This window comes from Dendrobates tinctorius, unplaced genomic scaffold, assembly GCF_039654945.1.
Source record: "Dendrobates tinctorius isolate UK_male_01 unplaced genomic scaffold, ASM3965494v1 ptg000040l, whole genome shotgun sequence".
Lineage (NCBI taxonomy): Eukaryota > Metazoa > Chordata > Amphibia > Anura > Dendrobatidae > Dendrobates > Dendrobates tinctorius.
The window spans coordinates 2,542,275-2,567,689 of NW_027361708.1; the positions used below are offsets into that span (position 1 = coordinate 2,542,275).

At 41.0% G+C, this 25,415-nt stretch overlaps 2 protein-coding genes across 7 annotated transcripts in view; one reads left to right on the top strand and one right to left on the bottom strand.

Moving 5' to 3' along the window:
* CSGALNACT2 (chondroitin sulfate N-acetylgalactosaminyltransferase 2) overlaps positions 1-3,724 on the top strand; it is an 81,023-nt gene extending 77,299 nt beyond the window's left edge. For both annotated transcript variants that reach the window (XM_073574780.1, XM_073574781.1), the window contains exons 7-8: positions 348-429; positions 1,702-3,724. In XM_073574780.1, the coding sequence (XP_073430881.1) occupies positions 348-429; positions 1,702-1,994 (375 nt within the window). In that variant the 3' untranslated portion in view covers positions 1,995-3,724. The remainder of the gene's footprint in view (positions 1-347; positions 430-1,701) is intronic.
* A 10,688-nt stretch (positions 3,725-14,412) lies between these two features.
* RASGEF1A (RasGEF domain family member 1A) overlaps positions 14,413-25,415 on the bottom strand; it is a 651,261-nt gene continuing 640,258 nt past the window's right edge. For all 5 annotated transcript variants that reach the window (XM_073574785.1, XM_073574784.1, XM_073574786.1 and 2 more), the window contains 4 exons: positions 21,834-22,025; positions 21,061-21,184; positions 19,482-19,554; positions 14,413-16,658 (listed from right to left, as the gene is read on the bottom strand). In XM_073574785.1, the coding sequence (XP_073430886.1) occupies positions 16,634-16,658; positions 19,482-19,554; positions 21,061-21,184; positions 21,834-22,025 (414 nt within the window). In that variant the 3' untranslated portion in view covers positions 14,413-16,633. The remainder of the gene's footprint in view (positions 16,659-19,481; positions 19,555-21,060; positions 21,185-21,833; positions 22,026-25,415) is intronic.

Sequence of the window (25,415 nt, forward strand, 5' to 3'; positions counted from 1 at the left end):
TCGCTCTCGCTTCCTTCAAATGACACTGACAATGACACTTCCCCAAATCTCAGTGGCAATGAAGCGAGCTCTTGATTGGCTGCAGGGCTCATGTGACATGATGTTGCGCGAGCCCCACAAGAGTGGTCGGTGGAACAGTGCTGATGCTGTAGGCGAGCATAAGAGGTTTTTATTCTCCATGGGGGAATATTGTAATTGAGAAGGGGTTGTCCGAGTAGTGGAAATACGAAACTGGAACTTCAATTTCCAAATTCTAAGCCGAGTACCTTAGCTGCTATATTCCTACCTTGGACAGAATAACCATTTAAGATCTCACAAACTCCTTTTCATATGTTTTATCCTCTAAGGTTCATAAGAAAGACTCTGGGTTCTGGAGAGACTTTGGGTTTGGAATGACTTGTCAGTACAAATCGGATTTCCAGGCAATTGGTGAGTAGCAGAAGTGAAAGGCAGTCATTTGTTCTGTAGATTGCATTGTTACTACCTGCTTTCCCTGCAAAGTAGAATTGTTCAGGAGAATCTAAATTTCAGCATAATGATCTGTAATAACAATAAGTGGTTCTTCTGACTTTTTGTGGCTTAAGTTATGGCTTGCATATGACTGGACACTTTGGGTAGTGCCTATTCCGTTCATCTGACAGTGAGCGATCTGCTCTCTTATCAAGTCCGTGGTGGAGATTGGTTTTTATACTCTTACTAGCTGAAGAGTGCGGCGCTGCCCGGGCATAGTAACTAACGGTGGTTAGTTATAGCAAATTATAATTATCCTCCATCCCATAGTCCCATACCCATATACCCATCATACATATCCACCATCCCATAGTCCCGTGCCCATATACCCATCATACATATCCTCCATCCCATAGTCCCATGCCCATATACCCATCACACATCCTCCATCCCATAGTCCCATGCCTATATACCCATCATACATATTCTCCATCCCATAGTCCCATGCCCATATACCCATCATACATATTCGCCATCCCATAGTCGAGTGCCCATACACCCAGAACTGCCATAAAGTTTGTGTTACCAACAAAACCTTCACCCCCAGTAAAATTTGCTATAAATGATCTTAATGTTGGTGTAACTGACCACGAGGACCCTCCAGGAGAAATATTTGGGGTTGCCTGGTTCATGTGGGATAAATGTATGTGGAGGTGAAACCTCTGTTAATACCATATTTTACGGTATCTCTTTAAGCAGTAAAGGTGGAGTCTGCTAATAGGAAAGTCTGTCACCAGTGGAGGAATATGAAGCGCCTCTGTAGCCATGTTCCTACCTGTTAATTACTACTAAAGCCCAGGAGGGCATTTCCAATAAGATGATTTCATTTGAGGGACTATTTGAAGCCGCAAAATTATGATGGACAAGTGAACAAAACCGGCTGACGTTAAGAGCGCACACATAAAGCAAAGTGAAATATAGTGAGCTTGATAAAATCGGTGCGGTCTTAAATCCAATATGTAAATGCTTAATATCTGTAAATAGAAAGAAATGTAAATGAAGAGAACAAAAATCACCGGGATTTTCAATAATTCCTTTTCATGTGATTTTTTTTTTCTGCCATTTCCTAAAGAATTGCAAATTGTAAAAGCAATTTTCCGTTGTCTGTATGACAACTCCTTGAGCTGGCGAAGAACAATCATACAATTTCACACTATTCTTGACTGGTCAATACTGTTTGTCTTTTTGCAGGTGGATTTGATTTGGAGGTGAAAGGGTGGGGCGGAGAGGATGTTCACCTGTACAGAAAATATCTGCACGGGGAATTGATTGTCATCCGTACTCCGGTGCCGAGCCTGTTCCATTTGTGGCACGAGAAGCATTGTGTGGATGAACTGACCCCAGAGCAATATCGTATGTGCATACAGTCCAAGGCTATGAATGAGGCATCCCACCCTCATCTCGGCATGCTGGTTTTCCGGGAGGAAATTGAGGCCCATTTGCGCAAGCAAGCCTTCAGGACAAATAATGAGTCGGAGGCATGAGCCATTACATTTGACATGAAAGATGAACATTGATCGTAGATTGTAGACTGCTAATAGGCGTAGACAATTTGTTTCTGGTTATGGGACCTGTGCAGGGCCAACCAGCTTCACCACTCACAATCAGGCAATGCCCTCCGAGTCTGATACGATCCATTACTTTGTTGACTAGGCAGTATTGGAAACCTTGTAGAGCACAATAGTTCCTGCACATTCGGTCTTTTCTGCCTGACCAGCAGTAATATGGTTAATATTTAACAGTGTTGAACTAAAGACATATCATCTCTCTTTATTACCAGTAAGTATATCAGAAATCTGGGCATAAAAAGGGAACTAAATGGTACTATGAGGCCTGGTAGCATAAAGCCTTAATACTGGACGGAGCTCAGAAAATGTCTGTACTCCATGTAGTACAATGTTAGGAAGTACTGTAAATGTGTGTGCATGTATGTAGGTGTGTATATGCGCACAACTGATCACACATGCACCGTTTTTTTATATTTGATTTATAATGCTGTGTATACATTTGGCAGAAGGTACCAAGGACACAATCCCTCAGCCATCGTTATTACTGTGTGTGGCAGTGAGCACAGTAATGAAGCCCTAGATGTCGGTACATTGCGTAGTATTTATCCCGTCAGTGCAGTAATAGTCATTCAAACAAGTGAAGGATTTTGCCAGAAACCATTTTAATTTTTCCCTGCACACTCATGAATAAAGGTAGTGTGAGGCCCGGATTATTGGCTTGTGTTATTTTCCAGCGTTTCACGGCATAAAGTAACACACATTGATCGGCACGGTTGTAAATCCTTCTCATTACTGATTTAGAATCTTCTCGAGATTCTCATTGGTTATAATGGCAACAAAAACAGTGAAGTCTTTCCAGAGTGGTGAAATGTTCATTCTTAATTATTTTTTCAGATTGTGAAATATTTTAGGTAGAAGCACATTTTTTTTTTTTTTAAACAAAATCCTTTTACCTTTTTCTATAATTTACAATTTGAAAGGGTAAAAAAATCCATTTTAGGGTAATAATCCCTACTCTACTAAATAGGAGTGAACAGAGATGGGACTGCTCAAGCTGGTGGGATAAAATAATGGCAAACTCCAGATGATTGCCTGAAGCTTCCAATAACAAAATCTGACCCAAGTTACACAGTCCGCTCTGCCACACCGGTATCTTCTTTCTAGTTTGGGTAGCAAAACCTTTGTTACTCAAAATTCCCTGTTTTTCCAAAGCTGACCAATTGGGGCGATCAGCTACCCAGTACCATGCACTAGCGGCACACTTTGCATTAGACGCACCCTCTTGGGTTACCGACCGTAGATGGATGAGGTTACAATCTTTTATTTGAGGACTGGCACAATCCTCCTATAAAGGATAATGTTCTGGTCTCACGGCTCCAGTGTCTTTCTCACTGTTCTCTCTTAATTCTTGAAACCAGTACTACGTTAAAGGTAAGAAATGAAGACTGGAATCATGTGAAGTATTGTTTTATGTATTATGTTATTGTATTTTTAATTGCCATTTTTACTTGTCTTGGCCTAATTATGCTCAGCACAGTTTCTGCAATTCTAAAGCCACACGACAGATCAACATTTACCAAAGAGCTTCTGCTTTTTAGTAGATGACCAGAAGTAGAAACTCTGCAGACAAGACTAGACTTTTTTTTTTGTGTGTTGCTACAAGCGCAATAAGAAATAAATAAAATTATTTTTTTCTATGGACTGTATGTCGTTGCTATGTTATTATGTGATCTGCTATCGGTCGTAATGGACAGCTGCTAGAAGGATATTCACTCTTTTCTCTCATCATAAAGGTATTAAATGGTCGCCAAAGTAGGATGACTATGTGATACAGTATCCTCCGTGTTGATGCAGACTATTCCTCGGCATGCAAACCACTACATTAAACTGCACAACATGTATAGAGGGAGATGACTTATCTGCCGTAATGTCATCACTGTGCATAATCTAGCATATCGCCTCATGAAACATCGTGTGACATGTGGGGGTTAAAAATAGGGAAAGTATGGGACTAAAGATATGGTTCTACACCACACAAATGAGAATGATATAGGGGAGAGGTGTCAATGACCAAAGTACATGAAAAATGCAATAAAAAGTAAATTTTTATTAATTATTAAAAGCAGTGAAATACCACAGGTTAGCCATAAGATGGCGCCACCAATGGTTTGCAGGTAAGTATAAAGATAATAAAGGTAAAACAAACACATCAACAAGGCAAGATATGGCTGACCACAGGTGAGATGCGACAGAAAGAAATGGCAAGTTTCAGACAATGCTATAGGGTAAAAGTGAAGTAGATTATAAGCCATATAATGTGTCACGAAGCAGAAGTGGGCATAGTAGAAGAATAGATTGTAGTAATGGTTTACCAGAAATGCAGTGTAGCGCCTGGAGCCCCTATGTACGTTTCGGCGTACAAGCCTTCCGGGGGAGTGTCTATCGTATTTGTACGATGCCCTGTCACTTTAAGATATGCACTTTAGCTACCATCTGTTTTATTTTTTACTTTTTAGGCCTCTTGTTTTACTTCGTTGTTGATGCTATGCTCTGCTATTCTACAGTTGTGCTCAAAAGTTTACATACCCCGGCAGAATTTTTGCTTTCTTGGCTTTTTTTTTTTTCAGAGAAAATGAATAACACCACAACTTCTTGTCCACTTGTGGTTACGTGAAGCCATTTATTGTGAAACTACTGTGTTTTCTCGTTTAATTCATAATTACAACCCAAAACGTCCAAATGACCCTGATCAAAAGTTTACATACCCTGGTGATTTTGGCCTGATAACATGCACAGAAGTTGACACAAATGGGTTTGAATGGCTACTAAAGGTAACATCCTCACCTGTGACCTGTTTGCTTGTAATCAGTGTGTGTGCATAAAAGTTGAGTGAGTTTCTGGGATGCAAAAAAAAAAAAGGGGGGGGGGGGGGAGACAAAAAGCGCAATAGGGTCTTATCCACATTACAAAGATTAGAGTATAGGTACTGTCACACTTAGCGATGCACCAGCGATCCCGACCAGCGATAAGTGGTCGCTTCCCACACAGGTAGATCTCAGCAGTGACATCGCAGGGGACAGGGGTCGCTACTTACCTGTCAGACGAGGCTATCCTGACGTCCTCCCGCCCGCGTCCACTCGTCGCTCGTCTCCACAGCAGGAAGCTGACGACGAGAAACTGTCCAGGACGTTCTCGCGCGATCACCGATAACCAGCGGGGGAGCGGTCGGAGGTAAGTATCAGACATAGCGATATTGCTAGCGCTATCGCTTAGTGTGACAGGCCCTTTAATCATGAAATTTGCTCACCTGGTTAGGATGAAATAAGAGCATGTAAGTAGCGGCTGCTGCAGATCCACAGGTCCTTAGTGACCAGAAGTAATGATACATCCAAAGGGAATTCGTAGTTATATTCCGCGCTGCCGCTGAGACAAATTCCAGGAGAATGCTGTACGATTGCAGTGGTTTTATTCAACGCGTTTCAGGGGTCTCATGCCCCCTTCATCCGGGTGTGGTATTTCCTGATGAAGGGGGAATGAGACCCCTGAAACGAGTTGAATAAAACCACTGCAATCGTCCAGCATTCTCCTGGAATTTGTCTCAGCGGCAGCGTGGTATATAACTACGAATTCCCTTTGGATATATCATTTCTGGGATGCAGACAGACTCTTGCATCTTTCATCCAGCCACTGACATCTCTGGATTGTGAGTCATGGGGAAAGCAAAATAATTGTCAACAGATCTATGGGGAAAAGGTAATTGAAATGTATAAAACAGGAAAGGGATGCAAAAAGATATCCAAGGAATTGATAATGCCAGTCAGCAGCGTTCAAACTGTGATTAACAAATGGAAAATCAGGGGCTCCGTAAAAACAAAAGCACAGTCAGGTAGACCAATAAAGTTTTGTCCACAACTGCCAGGAAAATTGTTCAGGATGCAAATAAAAACCCACAAATAACATCAGCTGAAATACTGGACTCTCTGAAAACTAGCGGTGTGGCTGTATCAAGATGCACAATAAGGAGGCACTTGAAGAAAGGCTACATGATAAAGTTGCAAAAGAAAGCCATTACTGCACAAATGCCTCAAAGTATCTCACCTACAATATGCAAAACAGCACAGAGACAAGCCTCAAAACTTCTGGAACAAAGTAATTTGGAGTGATGAGGTCAAAATTGAACTTTCCGGTCACAACCATAAATTTTACATTTGGAGAGCTGTCAACAAAGGCCTATGATGAAAGGAACACCATTTCTACTGCAAAACATGGAGGTGGATCCCTGATGTTTTGGGGGTATGTGAGCTAAAAAGGCACAGGAAACTTGAAGGAAAGATGAATGCAGCACATTATCAGCAAATACTGAAGGCAAATTTGCAGTCATCAGCCCAGAAGCTGCGCATGGGACGTACTTGAATGTTCCAACATGACAACGATCCAAAACACAAGGATAAGTCGACCTGTCATTGGCTACAGCAGAACAAAGTGAAGGTTCTGGAGTGGCCATCAGTCTCCTGACCTCAATATCAAGTCATTGATGTTAGAGGGGGCAATGCACGGTATTAAGAAATGGAGTGTGTAAACTTTTGATCAGGGTCATTTGGATGTTTTGGGTTGTCATTATGATTTAAAAAGAGAAAACACAGTAGATTGACAATAAATGGGTTGGGTGAACCCATTTATTGGGTTCTCCAATTGGGAGAAAAAGGTTTGGTGGTGTTCATATTCTCTGAAAAAAGGCCAAGAAAGCAAAAATTCTGCCGGGGTGTATAAAGTTTTGAGGACAACTGTATCATTGTGTAAATTTGTATTGTTTCATTACAATGGGTACTTTTATCCACGCGCTGTCACTTTACCAAGCTTTGCGCTTTTTTGTGCTCACTTGATGTCTTTTTATCATGTCCATACCACGCACTGTTACTTATCTGTGTTGTAGTCCAGCGGGGTTGGTGCAGTGTGAAAGACAGGTAGTGACCCAGGATAGTTCAAAGCAAATGTAGTTTTAATGGCCAAAAACTCAAAATATAAACCGCAAACGGTATCCATCAGATCACAGCCGGGAAACAAGATAGTCTGAACCAGGACTGGTTGCCGTGGTCGATTGCACCACCGTGTACGATGAGGGGTGCCAGGCCTTTTGGCTTCGCTTGGCGGTTACCTCACACTGACTGAGCTCTGCAAAGCCTGCTCTTCAAGCTTGCAAAACCAAATTGACACACTCAACCCTATGCTGCAAGGGTTGTTACAAGGAACCTGTGGCCGTAGGCCACATGGAAAACCCGTCCGGGAAAGAAACGGACTGCACCACTCCACCACCATTCTGTAGTCCTTTTCAAAAATAAAAGCCCATGGCAGGCTTTCCTAAGTCTCCCTTGGACAAGTAGCTTGCCCAAGACCAACACTTACTTTTATTTTTTTCATTGCAATCACAGCTATGCCTGTGGCTGTAATGCACTCCCGCGGCCTCAATACTCTTCTGTGCGCATCCTGGGGGACACATAGTGACCCTCGCATGTCACCGGTCACTGCCTCACAGTCTCAATTTCTTTGCTCATTCATTCCTGATCCAATAGTCTATCGTTTCTTTACACAATCATGTTTTTTATGCGTTCCATCAATTTCCTCTGTACATTGCTTCTTTGCAACAGTATCAACCTTTTACACAACAGTGGTGTGCATGCTGGCCCACCTCCCAGTCACTCCTTTCCCGACACGTCTCTTCGGCTGCGTCCCAGTCTCTTGGTCCAGTGTCCACTCGCGTGTTCAACGTGGGCGGGGCTCCGGATCACGTGATCGGGATGCCTCCGTGACGCGCTGGTGTATGAGATCGATGGGCGGGCAGTGGGCGTCCCCATGATTCATTTGGGATTACTGATATTAATGATAGGATTGATTTGGCTTTACTGGCCCCATCATGAATGTAATAATGGCACTGTATAAAAATCCCTCAGCTAAATTAACAAATAACAATTCAGAAATCTTTAACATGACCAATGGAACGAGACAAGGATTCCCTTTCTCCCCCATATTATTTGCAATAGTAATGGAACCATTTGCAGAAAAAAATTAGAAAAAAATCTATTAATTAAAGGTATTCCAACAAAAGTCAGAAACTATAAAATAAGTCTATTTGCAGACGATGTAATTCTCACCATAACTAATCCTTAGAGAGATAACCAAAACAATTGATGAATTTTCCAAGGCCTCGTTTTATAAAATCAACCCGAACAAATCACAAATTTTGGACTTATGCTTGAATGAGGAACAAAATGAGAGTATTAAGAAAATTCAAGTATGTATAGGAAAAAGACACTATACCATAGTTGGGAATTCAAATAACTAGGAAAACAAAAGACTTAATAGATACAAATCTGGCCTCAATTCAGAACAACATAAAGACTGATATCATGCAAACAAGACATATCTTAGTTGGGAAAAATATTGACATACAGTTTGTCCAAATATATATGGACCTGAGACAACATTTTTCTAATTTTGGTTCTAGACATTACCACAATTAATTTTAAACAAAACAATTCAGATGCAGTTGAAGTTCAGACTTTCAGCTTTCATTTGAGGGTATCCACATTAAAATTGGATGAAGGGTTAAGGAGTTTCAGCTCCTTAACATGTGCCACCCTGTTTTTAAAAGGACCAAAAGTAATTGGACAGATTAAATAATTGTAAATAAAATGTTCATTTCTAGTACTTGGTTGAAAACCCTTTGTTGGCAATGACTGCCTGAAGTCTTGAACTCATGGACATCACCAGACATTGTGTTTCCTCCTTTTTGATGCTCTGCCAGGCCTTCACTGCGGTGGTTTTCAGTTGCTGTTTGTTTGTGGGCCTTTCTGTCTGAAGTTTAGTCTTTAACAAGTGAAATGCATGCTCAATTGGGTTGAGATCAGGTGACTGACTTGGCCATTCAAGAATATCCCACTTCTTTGCTTTAATAAACTCCTGGGTTGCTTTGGCTTTATGTTTTGGGTCATTGTCCATCTGTAGTATGAAACGACGACCAATCAGTTTGGCTGCATTTGGCTGGATCTGAGCACTCAGTATGGCTCTGAATACCTCAGAATTCATTCGGCTGCTTCTGTCCTGTATCACATCATCAATAAACACTAGTGACCCAGTGCCACTGGCAGCCATGCATGCCCAAGCCATCACACTGCCTCCGCCGTGTTTTACAGATGATGTGGTATGCTTTCGATCATGAGCTGTTCCACGCCTTCGCCATACTTTTCTCTTTCCATCATTCTGGTAGAGGTTGATCTTGGTTTCATCTGTCCAAAGGATGTTCTTCCAGAGCTGTGCTGGCTTTTTTAGATGTTTTTCAGCAAAGTCCAGTCTAGCCTTTTGATTCTTGATGCTTATGAGTGGCTTGCACCGTGCAGTGAACCCTCTGTACTTACTTTTATGCAGTCTTCTCTTTATGGTAGATTTGGATATTGATACGCCTACCTCCTGGAGAGTGTTGTTCACTTGGTTGGCTGTTGTGAAGGGGTTTCTCTTCACCATGGAGACTATTCTGCAATCATCCACCACTGTTGTCTTCCGTGGGCGCCCAGGTCTTTTTGCATTGATGAGTTCACCAGTGCTTTCTTTCTTTCTCAGGATGTACCAAACTGTAGATTTTCCCACTCCTAATGTTGTAGCAATTTCTCGGATGGGTTTTTTCTGTTTTTTGCAGCTTAAGGATGGCTTGTATCACCTGCATGGAGAGCTCCTTTGACCGCATGTTTCCTTCACATCAAATCCTTCCAAATGCAAGCACCACACCTCAAATCAACTCCAGGCCTTTTATCTGCTTAATTGAGAATTACATAATGAAGGGATTGCCCACACCTGTCCATGAAATAGCCTTGGAGTCAATTGTCCAATTACTTTTGGTCCCTTTAAAAACAGGGTGGCACATGTTAAGAAGCTGAAACTCCTAAACCCTTCATCCAATTTTAATGTGGATACCCTGAAACGAAAGCTGAAAGTCTGAACTTCAACTGCATCTGAATTGTTTTGTTTAAAATTAATTGTGGTAATGTCTAGAACCAAAATTATAAAAATGTTGTCTCTGTCCAAATATATATGGACCTAACTGTATAATAAGTTTTGTCTTCCTAAAATACTGTATGTATTTAGAACAATCTCCCTTGCGGTTTCTCAAAACTGGCTACTGAAATTACAAACCCAAGTTTCGGGATTTTTTTGGCGCGGTAAAAGACCAAGGGTTGCTCACGCCCCACTGCAAAAAACAAAATAAAAATGGAGGCTTAAGTGTACCAAATATCATGAACTACTACATAACCAACTTAATCAAGCAAAGTCAAAAATGGATCAACAGTAATGAGAACAGAGGATGGATATTACTAAATTTAAACAACACCAAATCATTAAAATCTCTTAATTTTAGCTAATGGCTTCATCTCTTCAGCTGCCACAATTTACAACCTTACAAGCTGCAATTAAATCATGGAAACTACTAAACATAAAACTAATAGACCATCCCATCCAGGATAAAATAAAAAATATTCCAATAAGGATTCTGGAATCAACATTATCATATGTAACATTAGAGGAATGGGGGAAAAAGGTGTCAATCACATAGGTGACATACTTATATCAAGAAGGAACTAAAGGAATATTACCTTTCTATATACTACAAGAAAAATATAAATTAGATCTTATATAGTTCGTAAAATACTTGGACATTAAAGATAAAATAAAACCCCCTTTTAACCACTTAGATGTGGGATTTCCGCACATTACATGTTACACTTAATCCTCGGTGAAGCGAGAAAGTGACAACAGTGGTTGTTGAGGATTGGTGCTTACACATATTACATGTGCTTCTGCCCCTTACATGCTACCCTAAAGCCACACATTCACACATAGGAAAACAAATTCATATATAAAACACACTCATATATATATATATATATATATATATATATATACACACAAACACACATCATTGTGTAGTCATATGCACACAATGATACACACACACATCAGTGTATACACTTATATACATATACACAATGCTATACACCCGCTCTGCTCTCTTGTGACTCCTGCCCTCCCCCTATAGGCTGCTCTGATTACTGAGACAGGAGGATGCAATGTCCGCACGTGTCCCCCTCTCTGCAGCCGGGCACCTCTCCCCACAAGGGAAGTTAACAGGCAGTGATCAAGGCAATGGGGTGGCATCGGTCTGTGCACAGGCAGAGTAGTTTTCACCTGATTCATCATGCACTGTAGCATGATATGATCTATATTATCCATATTTTCATTTGATTTTGTCATATGTTTCTTGAGGAAAAAAAAGTTTATTTAAAATGTCGCCGGCGGCTGTGCATCATTTGGAACACGATAGATTCTACTGCGCAGGTGCTGCTGCTGGCTACATTTTGCTAGAAACAAAAAAAAATTGCCATGAAGACTGTGCCAGCAGCGACTGCGCAGCAGCATCACTCGGATCACCGACAGATGCTGCTGCGCAGACGCCGCTGCGATTTTGATGGAGTCCATTTTTTTTCCCTCTAGCAAAATGGTGGTGGTGCCTGCGCAGTAGCATCTATTACGTTTCAAATTATGCATGGCTGCTGGCGATATTTTGATTATTTTTTTTTTCCTCAAAAAAGTCTGACAAAATCAAATGAAAATATGGATAATATAGATCCTACTATGCTACAGTGCAGGTGCCACCGGCTTGATGGATGTAATTTTTTTTTTTCAAACAAAAATATAATCATTATGTAAACTAGGGGGCCGGTCAGTGAGGGATCAGTGACCTGTCATAATCCATGCTGATGAATACCTGAGCAGAGAACCACATGAAGACCCCTCACAGGCTCCCCCGGAGCACGAGCAGATCATTAACTGAAAATAAAGATTAAACAACAACCACAAGACAGATTTCATCAACCAAGGTATCATTAATCAGTATGACAGCACTGACATGACACTGTCTGTAGGTTACTGAGCACAATCCTGCTGGCAGGTTCGCTTTGAAGACCTTGTGAGGGAAAATGCTTGTAAAAGAAATATGAAGCAACCACATGTAGAAACTGTACTGGGTTATTCATAGTTTTTCTGATCTGTGTGCTGTCCATTTTAATAACAAACCCATTAAGTTTACATATCATTATTTTTTCATTGACCCATGCATCTGATCTAAGTAAACTGTCTGCCCCAATTCATCCTTCTTTTGTACGTTTCTTAGAGTAAGGCCACGTTCACACGTTCAGTATTTTACCTCAGTATCTATAACCCAAAACCAGGAGGGGAACAGTCAGAGGAAAAGTAGAATAGAAACATGTTTCTATTCTGTATTTATCACCCACTCCTGGTTTTGGCTTACAATTACTGAAATACAATACTGACCAAATACTGAACTTGTGAACGTGGCCTAAAAGTTTGGATTTTAGGCATTTTTTATTTTTGTGCTAAGTTGATTATGGTCTTTGTGCCATTTTTTGCTTGTTCTTTGTCCTTTTCTGTTTGCAGATTTTCTGTGCAATATTTGGCACCATGTTGACCAACCATTAAGGGTCCGGACCCTTCACATAGCATTGACCCTTCCACAGAACCAATAAGGTGCCATCAGAAAAGATCACTGTGTAACTGTGGATTTGGACACTTCTTTTGATGCATGGAATTTTAGACACTGTTTATACATGGTTTATTTTACAGTCATGGCCAAAAGTATTGACACCCCTGCAATTCTGTCAGATAATACTCAGTTTCTTCCTGAAAATGATTGCAAACACAAATTCTTTGGTATTATTATTTTCATTTAATTTGTCTTAAATGAAAAAACACAAAAAGAATTGTCCTAAAGCCAAATTGGATATAATTCCACACCAAACATAACAAAGAGGGTGGACAAAAGTATTGGCACTGTTCGAAAAATCATGTGATGCTTCTCTAATTTGTGTAATTAACAGCACCTGTAACTTACCTGTGGCACCTAACAGGTGTTGGCAATAACTAAATCACACTTGCAGCCAGTTGACATGGATTAAAGTTGACTCAACCTCTGTCCTGTGTCCTTGTGTGTACCACATTGAGCATGGAGAAAAGAAAGAAGACCAAAGAACTGTCTTGAGGACTTGAGAAACCAAATTGTGAGGAAGCATGAGCAATCTCAAGGCTACAAGTCCATCTCCAAAGACCTGAATGTTCCTGTGTCTACCGTGCGCAGTGCATCAAGAAGTTTAAAGCCCATGGCACTGTGGCTAACCTCCCTAGATGTGGCCGGAAAAGAAAAATTGACAAGAGATTTCAACGCAAGATTGTGCGGATGTTGGATAAAGAACCTCCTCTAACATCCAAACAAGTTCAAGCTGCCCTGCAGTCCGAGGGTGCAACGGTGTCAACCCGTACTATCCGTCGGCATCTGAATGAAAAGGGACTGTATGGTAGGAGACCCAGGAAGACTCCACTTCTTACCCCGAGACATAAAAAAGCCAGGCTGGAGTTTGCCAAAACTTACCTGAAAAAGCCTAAAACATTTTGGAAGAATGTTCTTTGGTCAGATGAGACAAAAGTAGAGCTTTTAGGGCAAAAGCATCAACATAGAATTTACAGGAGAAAAAAGAGGCATTCAAAGAAAAGTACATGGTCCCTACAGTCAAACATGGCGGAGGTTCCCTGATGTTTTGGGGTTGCTTTGCTGCCTCTGGCACTGGACTGCTTGACCGTGTGCATGGCATTATGAAGTCAGAAGACTACCAACAAATTTTGCAGCATAATTTAGGGCCCAGTGTGAGAAAGCTGGGTCTACCTCAGAGGTCATGGGTCTTCCAGCAGGACAATAACCCCAAACACACTTCAAAAAGCACTAGAAAATGGTTTGAGAGAAAGCACTGGAGACTTCTAAGGTGGCCAGCAATGAGTCCAGACCTGAATCCCATAGAACACCTGTGGAGAGATCTAAAAATGGCAGTTTAGAGAAGGCACCCTTCAAATATCAGGGACCTGGAGTAGTTTGCCAAAGAAGAATGGTCTAAAATTCCAGCAGAGCATTGTAAGAAACTCATTGATGGTTACCGGAAGTGGTTGGTTGCAGTTATTTTGGCTAAAGGTTGTGCAACCAAGTATTAGGCTGAGGGTGCCAATACTTTTGTCCGGCCCATTTTTGGAGTTTTGTGTGAAATGATCAATGCTTTGCTTTTTGCTTCATTCTCTTTTGCGTTTTTTCATTTAAGACAAATTAAATGAAGATAATAATACCAAAGAATTTGTGTTTGCAATCATTTTCAGGAAGAAACTGAATATTATCTGACAGAATTGCAGGGGTGTCAATACTTTTGGCCATGACTGTATGTATTAAGGAATGTCTATTGGTTATTACCAGTAATCCAGGTGGGAAGAAATGAAATTCCAAGACTCCAGGTTCACTTTGAAGCAATTCTGTATTTATTTAGCACATTAGGTCAAACACCGAATACCCTGCTTCATGGTACAGATTTGATTGAACAAGCTGGTGGGAATGGAACAAAATAACCAACTAATACAGATATGGACTAGGAATAAAAGCGTCATTACTGAGAAAAATAAGCTCAGGGATAACTACAAGGCTGAGTATCCCGCTATGACAAGACTCAGAAACCATCAATCCTGCCTTAGAGAAGCCTCCTACTGATGGACACAGTCTAACCAACATAAAACCTTTGCATGAAATGGCCTTTAAGTATGTGCAGTTTCAAAGCCTTTCCGTAGTCCAGTGAGTGATTGCATGCGGTCAGTTAGTGTAGTATGGGTTACATTGTATGGTCAGATATGGTATGTACTAGCTCTAGAAAAGCAGCTAAAGGCAGATACTAATACTTCAATCACAATGATGGCAAATGTGTCATGGACTAGAAGTCTCGGCATCAACACAGAGCACTGAAACTAGGTGAGTTTTGCCGGATTGTTGACTGGGGTATCGAAGGGACACTTAAAAAATGAACTCAAGATAACATAAGGTCGAAAAAACAGTATGACTTGTAAACCAATGCAATGTTGATCTCCAGAAAATACGTGTGTATAAAATTGTAAATATTCCTGAACTGAAAATAATAATTTGGACAATTTTAATGGCTTAAAGTAGTTCTGTGGCAAAATCAAATTATCTATTCACAGGATTGCTGATAACATTGATTGGTGGGACCTTCTATTCCCATTAGAACGGAGCAGCAGTGCACATGGTCAACCACTGCTCCATACATTCTCTATGGGGTTCCAGAAGAAGCCAAGTGCCGCTCTCAGAAGCTCCTCAGGAAATAGATGGAGCAATGGTTGAGTGGGCACACTGCTGATCCATTCATAAGGAGATACAAATTCTGCCAACTGGGAGCAAGTTCCATTAGTTGGACCACCACCAATCCAGAACATCTCACCTATTCTGTGGATAGTTGCTAACTTGTTTTCACAGGAGGACCCTTTTAATACAGCATTTTAGTCACAAAACTTTAGATTACTTTAGCAAAGTTTAGGCAGTAGTGTGAAAGGAGGAGGAGAATTACTAGGCATAAGAAAATTCTTCACCTGGAAATATGGCTGTGACTGGTTAATACTATACTCCACTATACTAATGTCACATTCTTTATACGTCCAGAATAATGAGCTATAGGGCTTTGTTGGGCATCATGTGATGGCCACTGTTAAATTCCACAAAATTGGGGAAAGATTGACTTTCTTTAATCCTTGATTACCACTGTTTTGGTAGTCGTAAAAGTCATGGTAGTCATCAGCTGTCCATTGTGAGGGTCATGACACATAACCTATATCTCAGTTTTCTGGACTCATGAGTGTGACAATGAGGGATATGCTAACTATATATTTTAAATGCATATATTAGACCTAGTTTTTCTAGGCAGAGAAAACTTGTAGAACATATTTTAGCAAGCAGCACTTCAAAGGCACCTTCATTGCTTATAACGTTAGCTTAGTATATGTGGGTTCTCAACGTGTCTATATGTGGTTGATGTTGTCTTTATCAATTGGCACCCATGACTTCTTCCATAACAATTTATTGGCCCTTAAACCAGAGAGTCAGACAACAGTCAATATTTTAGAAAATCTGTAGCGCTAGAGTATGGCATGAATCATCACTATCTCATTTTAGCGAGATGTCGTTGGTGGGGTGCTGAGAAATGGAGTATATAATGGCACCCAGTGCCCATTAAAAACCCACAGATTTATAAACACCCATTAATTTGAGAAGACAGGGCCCTGCCCTTTTTATATTAATGATAGTAGCATATAATGGGGTTAACCCTTGTGTCAAAAAGGCTTATATAGTGCGTGTATAAATTCTGTGTTTTGGTGGCCATTCCAGCAGCATAGGGTTCTTTATTCTTTTTTTATAATAAATAAAAATAAGAAAACATGTATCCCTTTCTAATTTATATTTTTCATAAGTGCTTAAAGCATGAAATATATATATTTATATAATTATATTTATATACCAGTAATTTTTAGTCTTGTAAAAGATTATATACAAAAAAAATCAGCAGACCCCCAACCAGCGAGGACTGTCTTCCTGACCATAACATTCTGCACAATACAAGAAATAACAAACATAAAAAAGCAAAATTCCTGTGTGCTTCAGGTGACCAAAGAATCTCTTTTCAGGCTCTGTTCAAAAGCGTTGACCTGTTTGGGGATAAAAAAAAAAAGAAACTTTAGACTCAACTGTAACGAGTATCACCCAAGTGACCTAATGGAGCAACATCACATTGTAGAAATGTTATTTTTGGTTTCATTATTGTAGCTACAGTATATTTCTAATATGCCAACGTATCTAATAAAAGCAATGCAACAAGTAACTAAAGAGTAATGTGAAACTACTAACATCAGCAGCAATAGAGATGTTGTTTGCTGATAGCTCACATTCTTTTTATAATTTACTCTCTATATATGGTGGGAAGGTGGATGATAAAGGTTAAAGGGGTACTCTGAGGAAATATAACATTTATGTACTGTCCCTGTCCTCATACACTATAAAAATGAGATGCCCAGTGAAGTTCTATTATCTTTAGTGTCATAGAAAACATTCAAATCCATAAAACCACTCCAAGGAGGGGGCATTCACCACTGTCCTCCTCTATCTCTCTTAGGGTCTGTGCACACGTTGCTGATTTTTCCCTGCGGATCCGCAGCAGTTTTCCATGCGGTGTACAGTACCATGCAAACCTATGGAAAAACAAAAACCACTGTGCACATGCTGCGGAAAATTCCAGCGGTTTATTTTCTGCAGTATGTCAATTCTTTGTGCGGAATCCGCAGCATTTTTACACCTTTTCCATTACAGGAATCCGCAGGTGTAAAAATGCAGGCAAAATCCGCAGGTAAAACACAGGTCATTTTACCTGCGGATTCTGCAGAATCTGTGTGGAAAACTCCACAAAGGAATCCGCAACGTGTGTACATAGCCTTAAGGAACTTCCAGTAGGAAAAAAAAGCTTACATTCTAAACCTCCTTAAAGTAGAATTGCACAATGGACATATGGGAAGTGAGGAAATTACATACAACTGAGAAGTGACAAATCTACCGTAATTAAAATCTCTTTTGAAGCCCAGACTCCCTGGTGTTAAACAATTAAGGTAGGATATCTATTGTAAGATTGGATATTAAAGCCTGGTATTTGATTGGAGGATTGGCTCTTCTCCAGGATGAGCTGCTATGATGAGAGAACTTCCCCAGGCTTTGTGTCTCCAATGGAAAGTTATGAATATTTGGGTTTGTAAAGAACTGATATTGATTAATTATGAAGTTGAAAATATATGTCCCATCAGGGAAGAACTTGCATATTTTCTCATAACTTTGACATCGGCATATAAGCCCCAAATCAATAGTTGTCTTTTCACTGACAACAGCCATGCCATGTTTCCTATCTATAAAAAGGTAAAATCCCAATAAAATTTGATGGCGATATCCAACGTCTGTAATCGGTAGAGGCAAAAATATCTCAAAAGTTGGGAATTTCATAAAATCCTGAAGGGCTGGGAACATCCCACAACCCAAATCATATGAGGCCATCAAGGGGGGTGGGTGTAACTTAGGTGCTGATAAAAGGTAAAACCAATTTATAATCTGTGTTCTTGCAGAGAGATACATATCAGTGAATGCACAATCCCGTACACTGGACGCTTCCAATCGAAGTGCTTTCCTTCGCTAAACTGAGCTGTTTCTGTGATCAGTGTAGTAAGTTTCTTTTGTTAATCCTGTTTATTTTATGTAATTGTATATGCTGGATTGTTTTGTCCCTTTTGTAAAGTCTTTTGCTTATTTTGTTTATAAACACTGCTTATCGTTCTGATTTAAATACAAAATTTTATAGTTCTGTTTCTTTTGTTCTGTAAACTGCACCCTTGAAGCCATACACTACCTAAACCGGCGTCTAATTGGACAGAAAACTGTTAGTTCTCCAACAACCGGCCTCTTAGTGGCAACAGCCGCAGCCTCATAAGTTAATCGTCAGCCAGTATTGTAATTCTTCTGACCATAGGGGGTAGCAGAGGGCTGTTTGTGACAAAAAGATAACAGTGGGTTGGTTCTGCGCGACCTCCCGGGCTGAGAATTGTGACATTTAGAACACTTGTTCACCTCTCCCATCTGGGCCATTACATCACACAACAGTGTTCAGCTTCCCTCTGTGAGTAACAGCCAGTCCGAGAAGAGGGAGCGTGGCCACGTCCCCTGTTCTCTACAGAAAAACAGCGATTATCAAGTGGCCATTCTGATAGTAACAGCATGGAGCTGCGCATTTCTGTAATGTCCCAGATGTGAGGGGTGAGCATTGAGGAGCAGGTCCTGCAAGCCCAACCCTCGATAATTTCTCCTTGACTGCAGTCTGAGGCGAGAGAGCGTGGCCTGCCCCTTAGCTTAAGTAGCAGTCAGTCCCCCTATAATGTCTTCTCCACTGCAGGGCTACTAGCAGGGAGCAGGCCATGCCTCCTCACCATGGACTACAGACAGGAAGACATTATCAGGGGGATGGCCTGACAGGAGCTGCTCCTCACTGCTCACTCCTCTGTCTGAGATGTTACAGCAGTGTTTATTATCAACCAGTCTCCTGATAATAGTTGTTTCTCTGCATAAAACAGGGTGTGGCCACATCCCCTCTTCTCAGGACTGGCTGTTACAGCAGGGAGTTTCTCACTGCTGAGTGATGTAATGTCTTAGAATGAAGGGGGGGGGGGGAATAGTGAGGAGCAGCTGCTGTCACATGGAATTACAAGTGTTCTAAAAGATAATATAACTGCACTGGGCAACTCATCTTTATAGTGTATGACGGCAGGAACAGTACAAAATTTTTTAACCCTGGAGTAACGATGATATAGTTCAGTTGAGAGTTCCCTCATTATCAATGCAGTTTGTAGGCCTTCGTCCTTTTATATAAGACTAATATAATATTGGGAAACTATGGCATGCTAAATGATTTTATTATTATTGGCAGAAAATGATGACTGTACCTGAGAGTCTTCCAGCTGTCCTTTTCCATGTGATTATCTGGACCCTCATTTTCAAAGGAGGCTACAAACAGAGCTGCAATTATATGAATCACCTGTATTATTATACTGTAAATATAGAGTATTTTTTCATTTGCATAAAGACATAGATAAAATTTGACACTTCTGTCTACATACATAGATGGGACAGGCACAATAACAAGGTCAGTTTTTAAATATTCTCCTGCGTTCATTTTTATTAATCTCTACATATAAAAATGCAACAAAAATATCTAATCTACTTGTATGCATGCTTATTCCTAACATAACCTGTATGTACATTTATACCTAACATATCCCGTATGCACAAATATCTAAAACTAGATGAAGGCCTGATGCTATCTCATCGGGAGAGCAGTAATGTCACAATGGGGGCAGGCTTTGCAGCGTTGATAATCTCTCCCCCCCCCCCATGTGCTCACCCACCTATCCACTCTCTCTTTCCCAATGTGCTGACTTCTCCTGTCTGTGCTCTCTTCTTTGACTTGTCTACCCCATATGCTATCCCCCTTGTCTGCTGTCTCTCTCCTTCCTGTACTGTGTTCTCCCCTCATGTGCTCTCCCGTTTGAGCTGTCTCCCCCCTGTGCTCTGTCTCTCTCACCCCTGTGTCTGACCGTGTACAGAACATACCCCAGCTCCTGGGCAGGGGAGGAAGCAAAAGACAATACTGACATTACAGCAGGAGATTGCAGAGGATACATTTTGTAAGGTAAAATATTGTTTAAAAACAGTCAGTGAAATATTTTACCTCACAAAATCAATCCTCTGTGATCTCCTGCTGTAATGTCAGTATTGTCTTTTGCTTCCTCACCTACCCAGGAGATGTGGTATGCTCCATACACGGTCAGACACAGACAATTTTTAAAATGAACTTTCGTTCGTGGGAAAACCCCTATAATGTGACCGGCTTCCTCTGTCTGTAGACACGTTGTGCATCTGCCGCCGGGATCAGCCGAATGATTCACTGCACCTGCGCGGAATTCGCACAGGCGCAGTGCGACGGTGTTCTGCTGGTGGTACCATGCAAGAGGGTGTGTGAGAGTATGAGTGTGTGTGTCTATGAGTGTGTGGTGCGACGGTGTTCTGCTGGTGGCAACGCACAAGAGGCTGTGTGTGTGTGTGTGAGAGAGTGTGTGTGTGGGTGGTGCGATGGTGTTCCGCTGATGGTAGCATGCAAGATGCAGTGTGTGTGTGTGTGTGGTGCGACGGTGTTCCGCTGGTGGTACTGTGCAAGAGGCTGCGTGAGTGTGTGTGTGCGTGTGGTGCGACGGTGTTCTGCTGGTGGTACTGCGCAATAGGTTGGTAGCAGCAGCAGTTTTCATATTGAGACACCCATCACTTGGGTGTCCCAATATGGAGGCCGGTGAACTTTCGCCGCTTGGAATTCGGTGACATTTGGACAGAACAGGAAATGAAAACATTACAAGGCAATTATATAAATAGATGTCCGGTATGCACGCTTATACCTAATATGTCCTGAATGCAAACATATCTAATATGCCCCGTATACACACATCTAATATGTTCTGTATGCATTCTTACCTTCTTCTGTGTAAATTGGAGATGTTAGAAGGTAGGTTTGAATCTTCTTATCCTTTTCAAATGGACATTCTACCTGTTTCCAGGTCAGGAAATCGTGAATTTGTCTGGAAATTTCTGAAAACTTCTGTATAAACAAAAATGCATAAAAACTGTAAGAAGAACAGAAATATACAGCAGCACTCACCGAGTTAACAATCCCCTGAAAACAGACCTTGATGTTATGTGCCAGAAGCACTGCTCTTTGAAAGTTTTGATTTTTTTAAATTTATTAAGAGCTGAAATAGTCTAGCTCCTCTACTTATATTGAAAACCTAAGTGTTTTTCCCCAGAGCTCCAGCTCCGGCAGCTATTTATACAAGGGGTTGCATTTTACTAATCCACCTGCAGAGGGAGTAAGAGTCCTAGTAAGATCCCATAGCCCAGAAACAGTCATTACGCGGCAGCATAGTCAGTTACCAGAGTCGTGGATGATCCGTGTTTCATATAATACATTGTACCTGGTATCAAATGTAAGTGCTTCTTTATAGTGTCTGATGCTTGTTACAGAATTACGCTATTGCAAAAAAAATGCAGAACTTGATAAATGTCCAATTCTGTAGTTCTCAGACTCCTGACTATATGGTCCAATAACAATGTTACGTTTTTACGATAACTACTATGTAACATCTAGTAGCGTGAGCCCGTGCCAATTGCACTATAGCGGCGCTAGAAATCCTGGAGCAAAGCTTCTGCTCCCCGTTGGCGTATGTCTGGCCAGTAGCCCCTGGGCTTACCTTAAAGTTAATGTGTCCATTTGGTAAACGGTTGGAGTGGATCTTGTGGAGGAAGAAGATGTCTTTGATAAACAGGTTGAACACTGGGATGACGATCTTCTCCCGGCTGCTATTGGCGCTCTGGGACCTTTGTGTTGCTCCTTGAAGTGCAGTGCGGTAATTGCAGAAATTGCTGGATGGATCCATATGATGCTGCAAGTTACATGCAAAAACACGTTAGTAAAGCTAAATTTTAGAAAAATAAATGACATTCCTAAAGTCTCATTCACATGGTACATTTGTTTTCCTTGCATTTCTAAGTTGTTCTCTTTTTTTTTTTAATCACAGAATGCGAGTTCTTTCTGCATTTTTACCCCTTCAATTGAAAAACACATAAGGTACTGTCACACTAAGCGATATCGCTAGCAATATCGCTATAACTTGTGACGTAGCAGCGATATTGCTAGCGACATCGCTGTGTCTGATACTTACCTCCGACCGCTCCCCCGCTGGTTATCGCTGATCGCGCGAGAACGGCCTGGACCACTTCTCGTCGTCAGCTTCCTGCGGCGCTTCCTGTGAAGAGACGAGCGTGGACGCGGGCGGGAGGACGTCAGGATCGCCTAGTGTGACAGGTAAGTAGCGACCCCCGTTCCCAGCGATGTCGCTGGTGAGATCTGCCTGTGTGGCAGCTCACTAGCGACCACTTAGCGATGTACCAGCGATCCTGACCGCGTCATATCGCTGGTCGGGATCGCTGGCACATCGCTAAGTGTGACAGTACCTTTACAAAAGCACGCAGTGTATACATCATTATTCCTACCAATCATTTTTCATTTGGAAGAAAAAGATGGGAAAAAAACCACTGTGTGAACATTCCCCTATGTTTTTCCAGCACCAGTCAGTGAATTTCTGTGCTGACTGTAGAGGGCAGTATTAACTCAGTTTTAAAAATCAGTCCACAGCCATCAAGAATAAGTGAAAGCTAATCATCTTCATCATCACGGTCTCTTAGGGCCGATGATGATGATGAAGAACGGTCAGAGGTCACATTTTTACAGCTGTACACAATGGAGGAGGAAAGAATATCTCGCTTGAATATACTCTCACACTTCATTCACCTTACTCTGTGGATACATGTCTGATCCTGGCTCAGAATTATAAATGAATGGGAATAACAATCCTAGAGAGCTTTGTGCCGACAACAGGTCTGTTACAATTCCATGTATTAGGCTATGTGCGCACGTTGCATATTTGCAAGGTTTCTGCATCTCTTAGCAGAAAAACATAGCAGAAAATATGTGCTTTTTTATGCATTTTTGCATGCGTTTCAGTAAATCCATAGAGCTAAATAAAGATATATTATTAAAAAAAAGGAAAAAAAGAATTGATGTCATTTCCTTGTTCAACCTCTTCTTTTTCATTCTCCATTTTGGAATTGAAGACAATAATGTTTACACACACACAAATATATGTGAATATATATATATATATATATATATATATATATATATATAAAATCAGGTGTCAACCAAACGCCCTCATAAATAAGATGGTACATAAAGAGTTAAATAAAGGACGGACACACACACTCACCAGCCTATGTAGGAGCATTAACAAATTTTTTGAAAATGTTGCATGGGCTCCTGCATAATTTTCATAACCAGCAGAGGGAAAGCCGACGGCTGATGATAATATTCTGGGAAGGAGCCAATAGCAATAAAGGTTCTCAAGCTATTAGTATCAGCTCACAGCTGTTTGCTTAGATTTTACTGGCTAGTTTACAGGGGAACACCAGAAAAAAATTGACATAGGGTCCCACAATAAAATCAAAGCAGCAAAGGCTAGGCAGACAGCTGCGGACTGATATTAAGAGCCTGGGAAGGGGCCATGGATATTGGCACCCCTCCAGGCTAAAAACATCAGCTCTCAGCCGCCCTAGAAATGGCGCATCTTATAGATGAGCCAATTCTGGCACTTAACCTCGCTCTTCCCACTTTCCCTTTAGTGGTGGGGTTCATATTTGTGGGTTTCATGTCACCTTTGTATTGTCAGGTGACATCAAGTCCACAGTTTAGTAATGGAGACGGGTCTATAAGACACTTATCCATTACTATTTCCATAGTAATATTGTATAAAAACACAGATACCCATAATAAAGTCCTTTATTTGGAATAATCACACACACACTCCTTCATTGAATCTAAATTTACCATACTTATTGAAGGCATAATCCCCAACGTCCTCGTCTCCTGCAAACAAGCAAAAAATAATAAACCAACATATAATACTTTCCTGTTTTAACGTAATCCACTTAATACAGAGTGTCCCACGGAGATTTCACATGTAAAATAGTCACATAGGCAGATATGACTACTCTACCCGGCCTCCGACGATGCACTGACAGGAGGTAATCGCTCCTGTAGTGTATCACTGAGTTGCCATGAGAGTTCATTGGAGTTTATCAGCTCCAGTGCTCTCACTTCTACCTCTGTGTGAGATCTTTCTCACAAAGCGGTGCCGTAAGTGAGAGCACCACAGCTGATCAGCTGATGAACTCTGGTGATCTCTCACGGTAGTTCAGTGATACACTGCGAAAGCGATTACCTCCTGTCAGTGTATCGCTGGAGGCTGGGTGAGATTGACATGGGACACTCGGCATTAAATGGACTATGGCGGAAAGGTGAGTAGATGTTGATTTATAATTTTTGTTTGTTTGCAGGAGACTCGGGGATTAGGCGTTTGGCGAGTACGTATTTTGTATGTGAATATGTATGTAATTAGGTAAATGTTTTGATTTTTTTCTTACAATTGAACACAGGCGCCGGATGATGAGACTATTCTCCCACCATCGGCTCATGCTGTCTCTGTTATAGGTGACAAAACACGCAGCCGGATGGTAGAAGTAGTCCCATCAGACGACTCCTAAATACAATCACTAGGGGCTGTTTGTCGCATGGGTACACAGACAGACGCACATATTCTCCGCTCACACACTCTTCCTCCTTCTGACATCATTTCCTTTGACAATTTGCAGCGTTTTAGGCAGCAAATCTGCAGCAAATACGCAAAGCTTTTTACACCTGCGCCTTTTGCTGCAGATTTGACTGACTCAATTGAAGTCCATGAGTCAAAAACGCTGCAGAAACGCAAAAAGAATTGACATGCTACAGAAAATAAAATGCAGCAAATACGGATGGAAATTTGCTGATCATGTGCACATCACTTCAGGATTCTCATTGAATCACCTTGCATAAGTATTCCATTGCGTTTTTGCACTATTTACGAGCGTAAAAAAACGCTGCGAAAATGCATCAAAAACGCATTGTGTGCACATAGCCTTACTATTTTTTTTAAATGCACTTATGTCTGCAAAAGCCAGTTATACTAATTACTATTGAACCCTAAAGTGAGAAGCAGCTAGCTACTTCCTTCTGCCCTTACATTCGTTTCTAAAACAATTTTCTGCAATTGGATGGACCAACTATAGTCTGTATGTATCACTGGCATGGGCGACAGAATGAGCAACTGAGAATCTGTAAGGGAGCTTAGAGCACTTTTATTTAGTTTTTTTTCTTTTTAGCGGTTTTTTTTTCTTTTTAG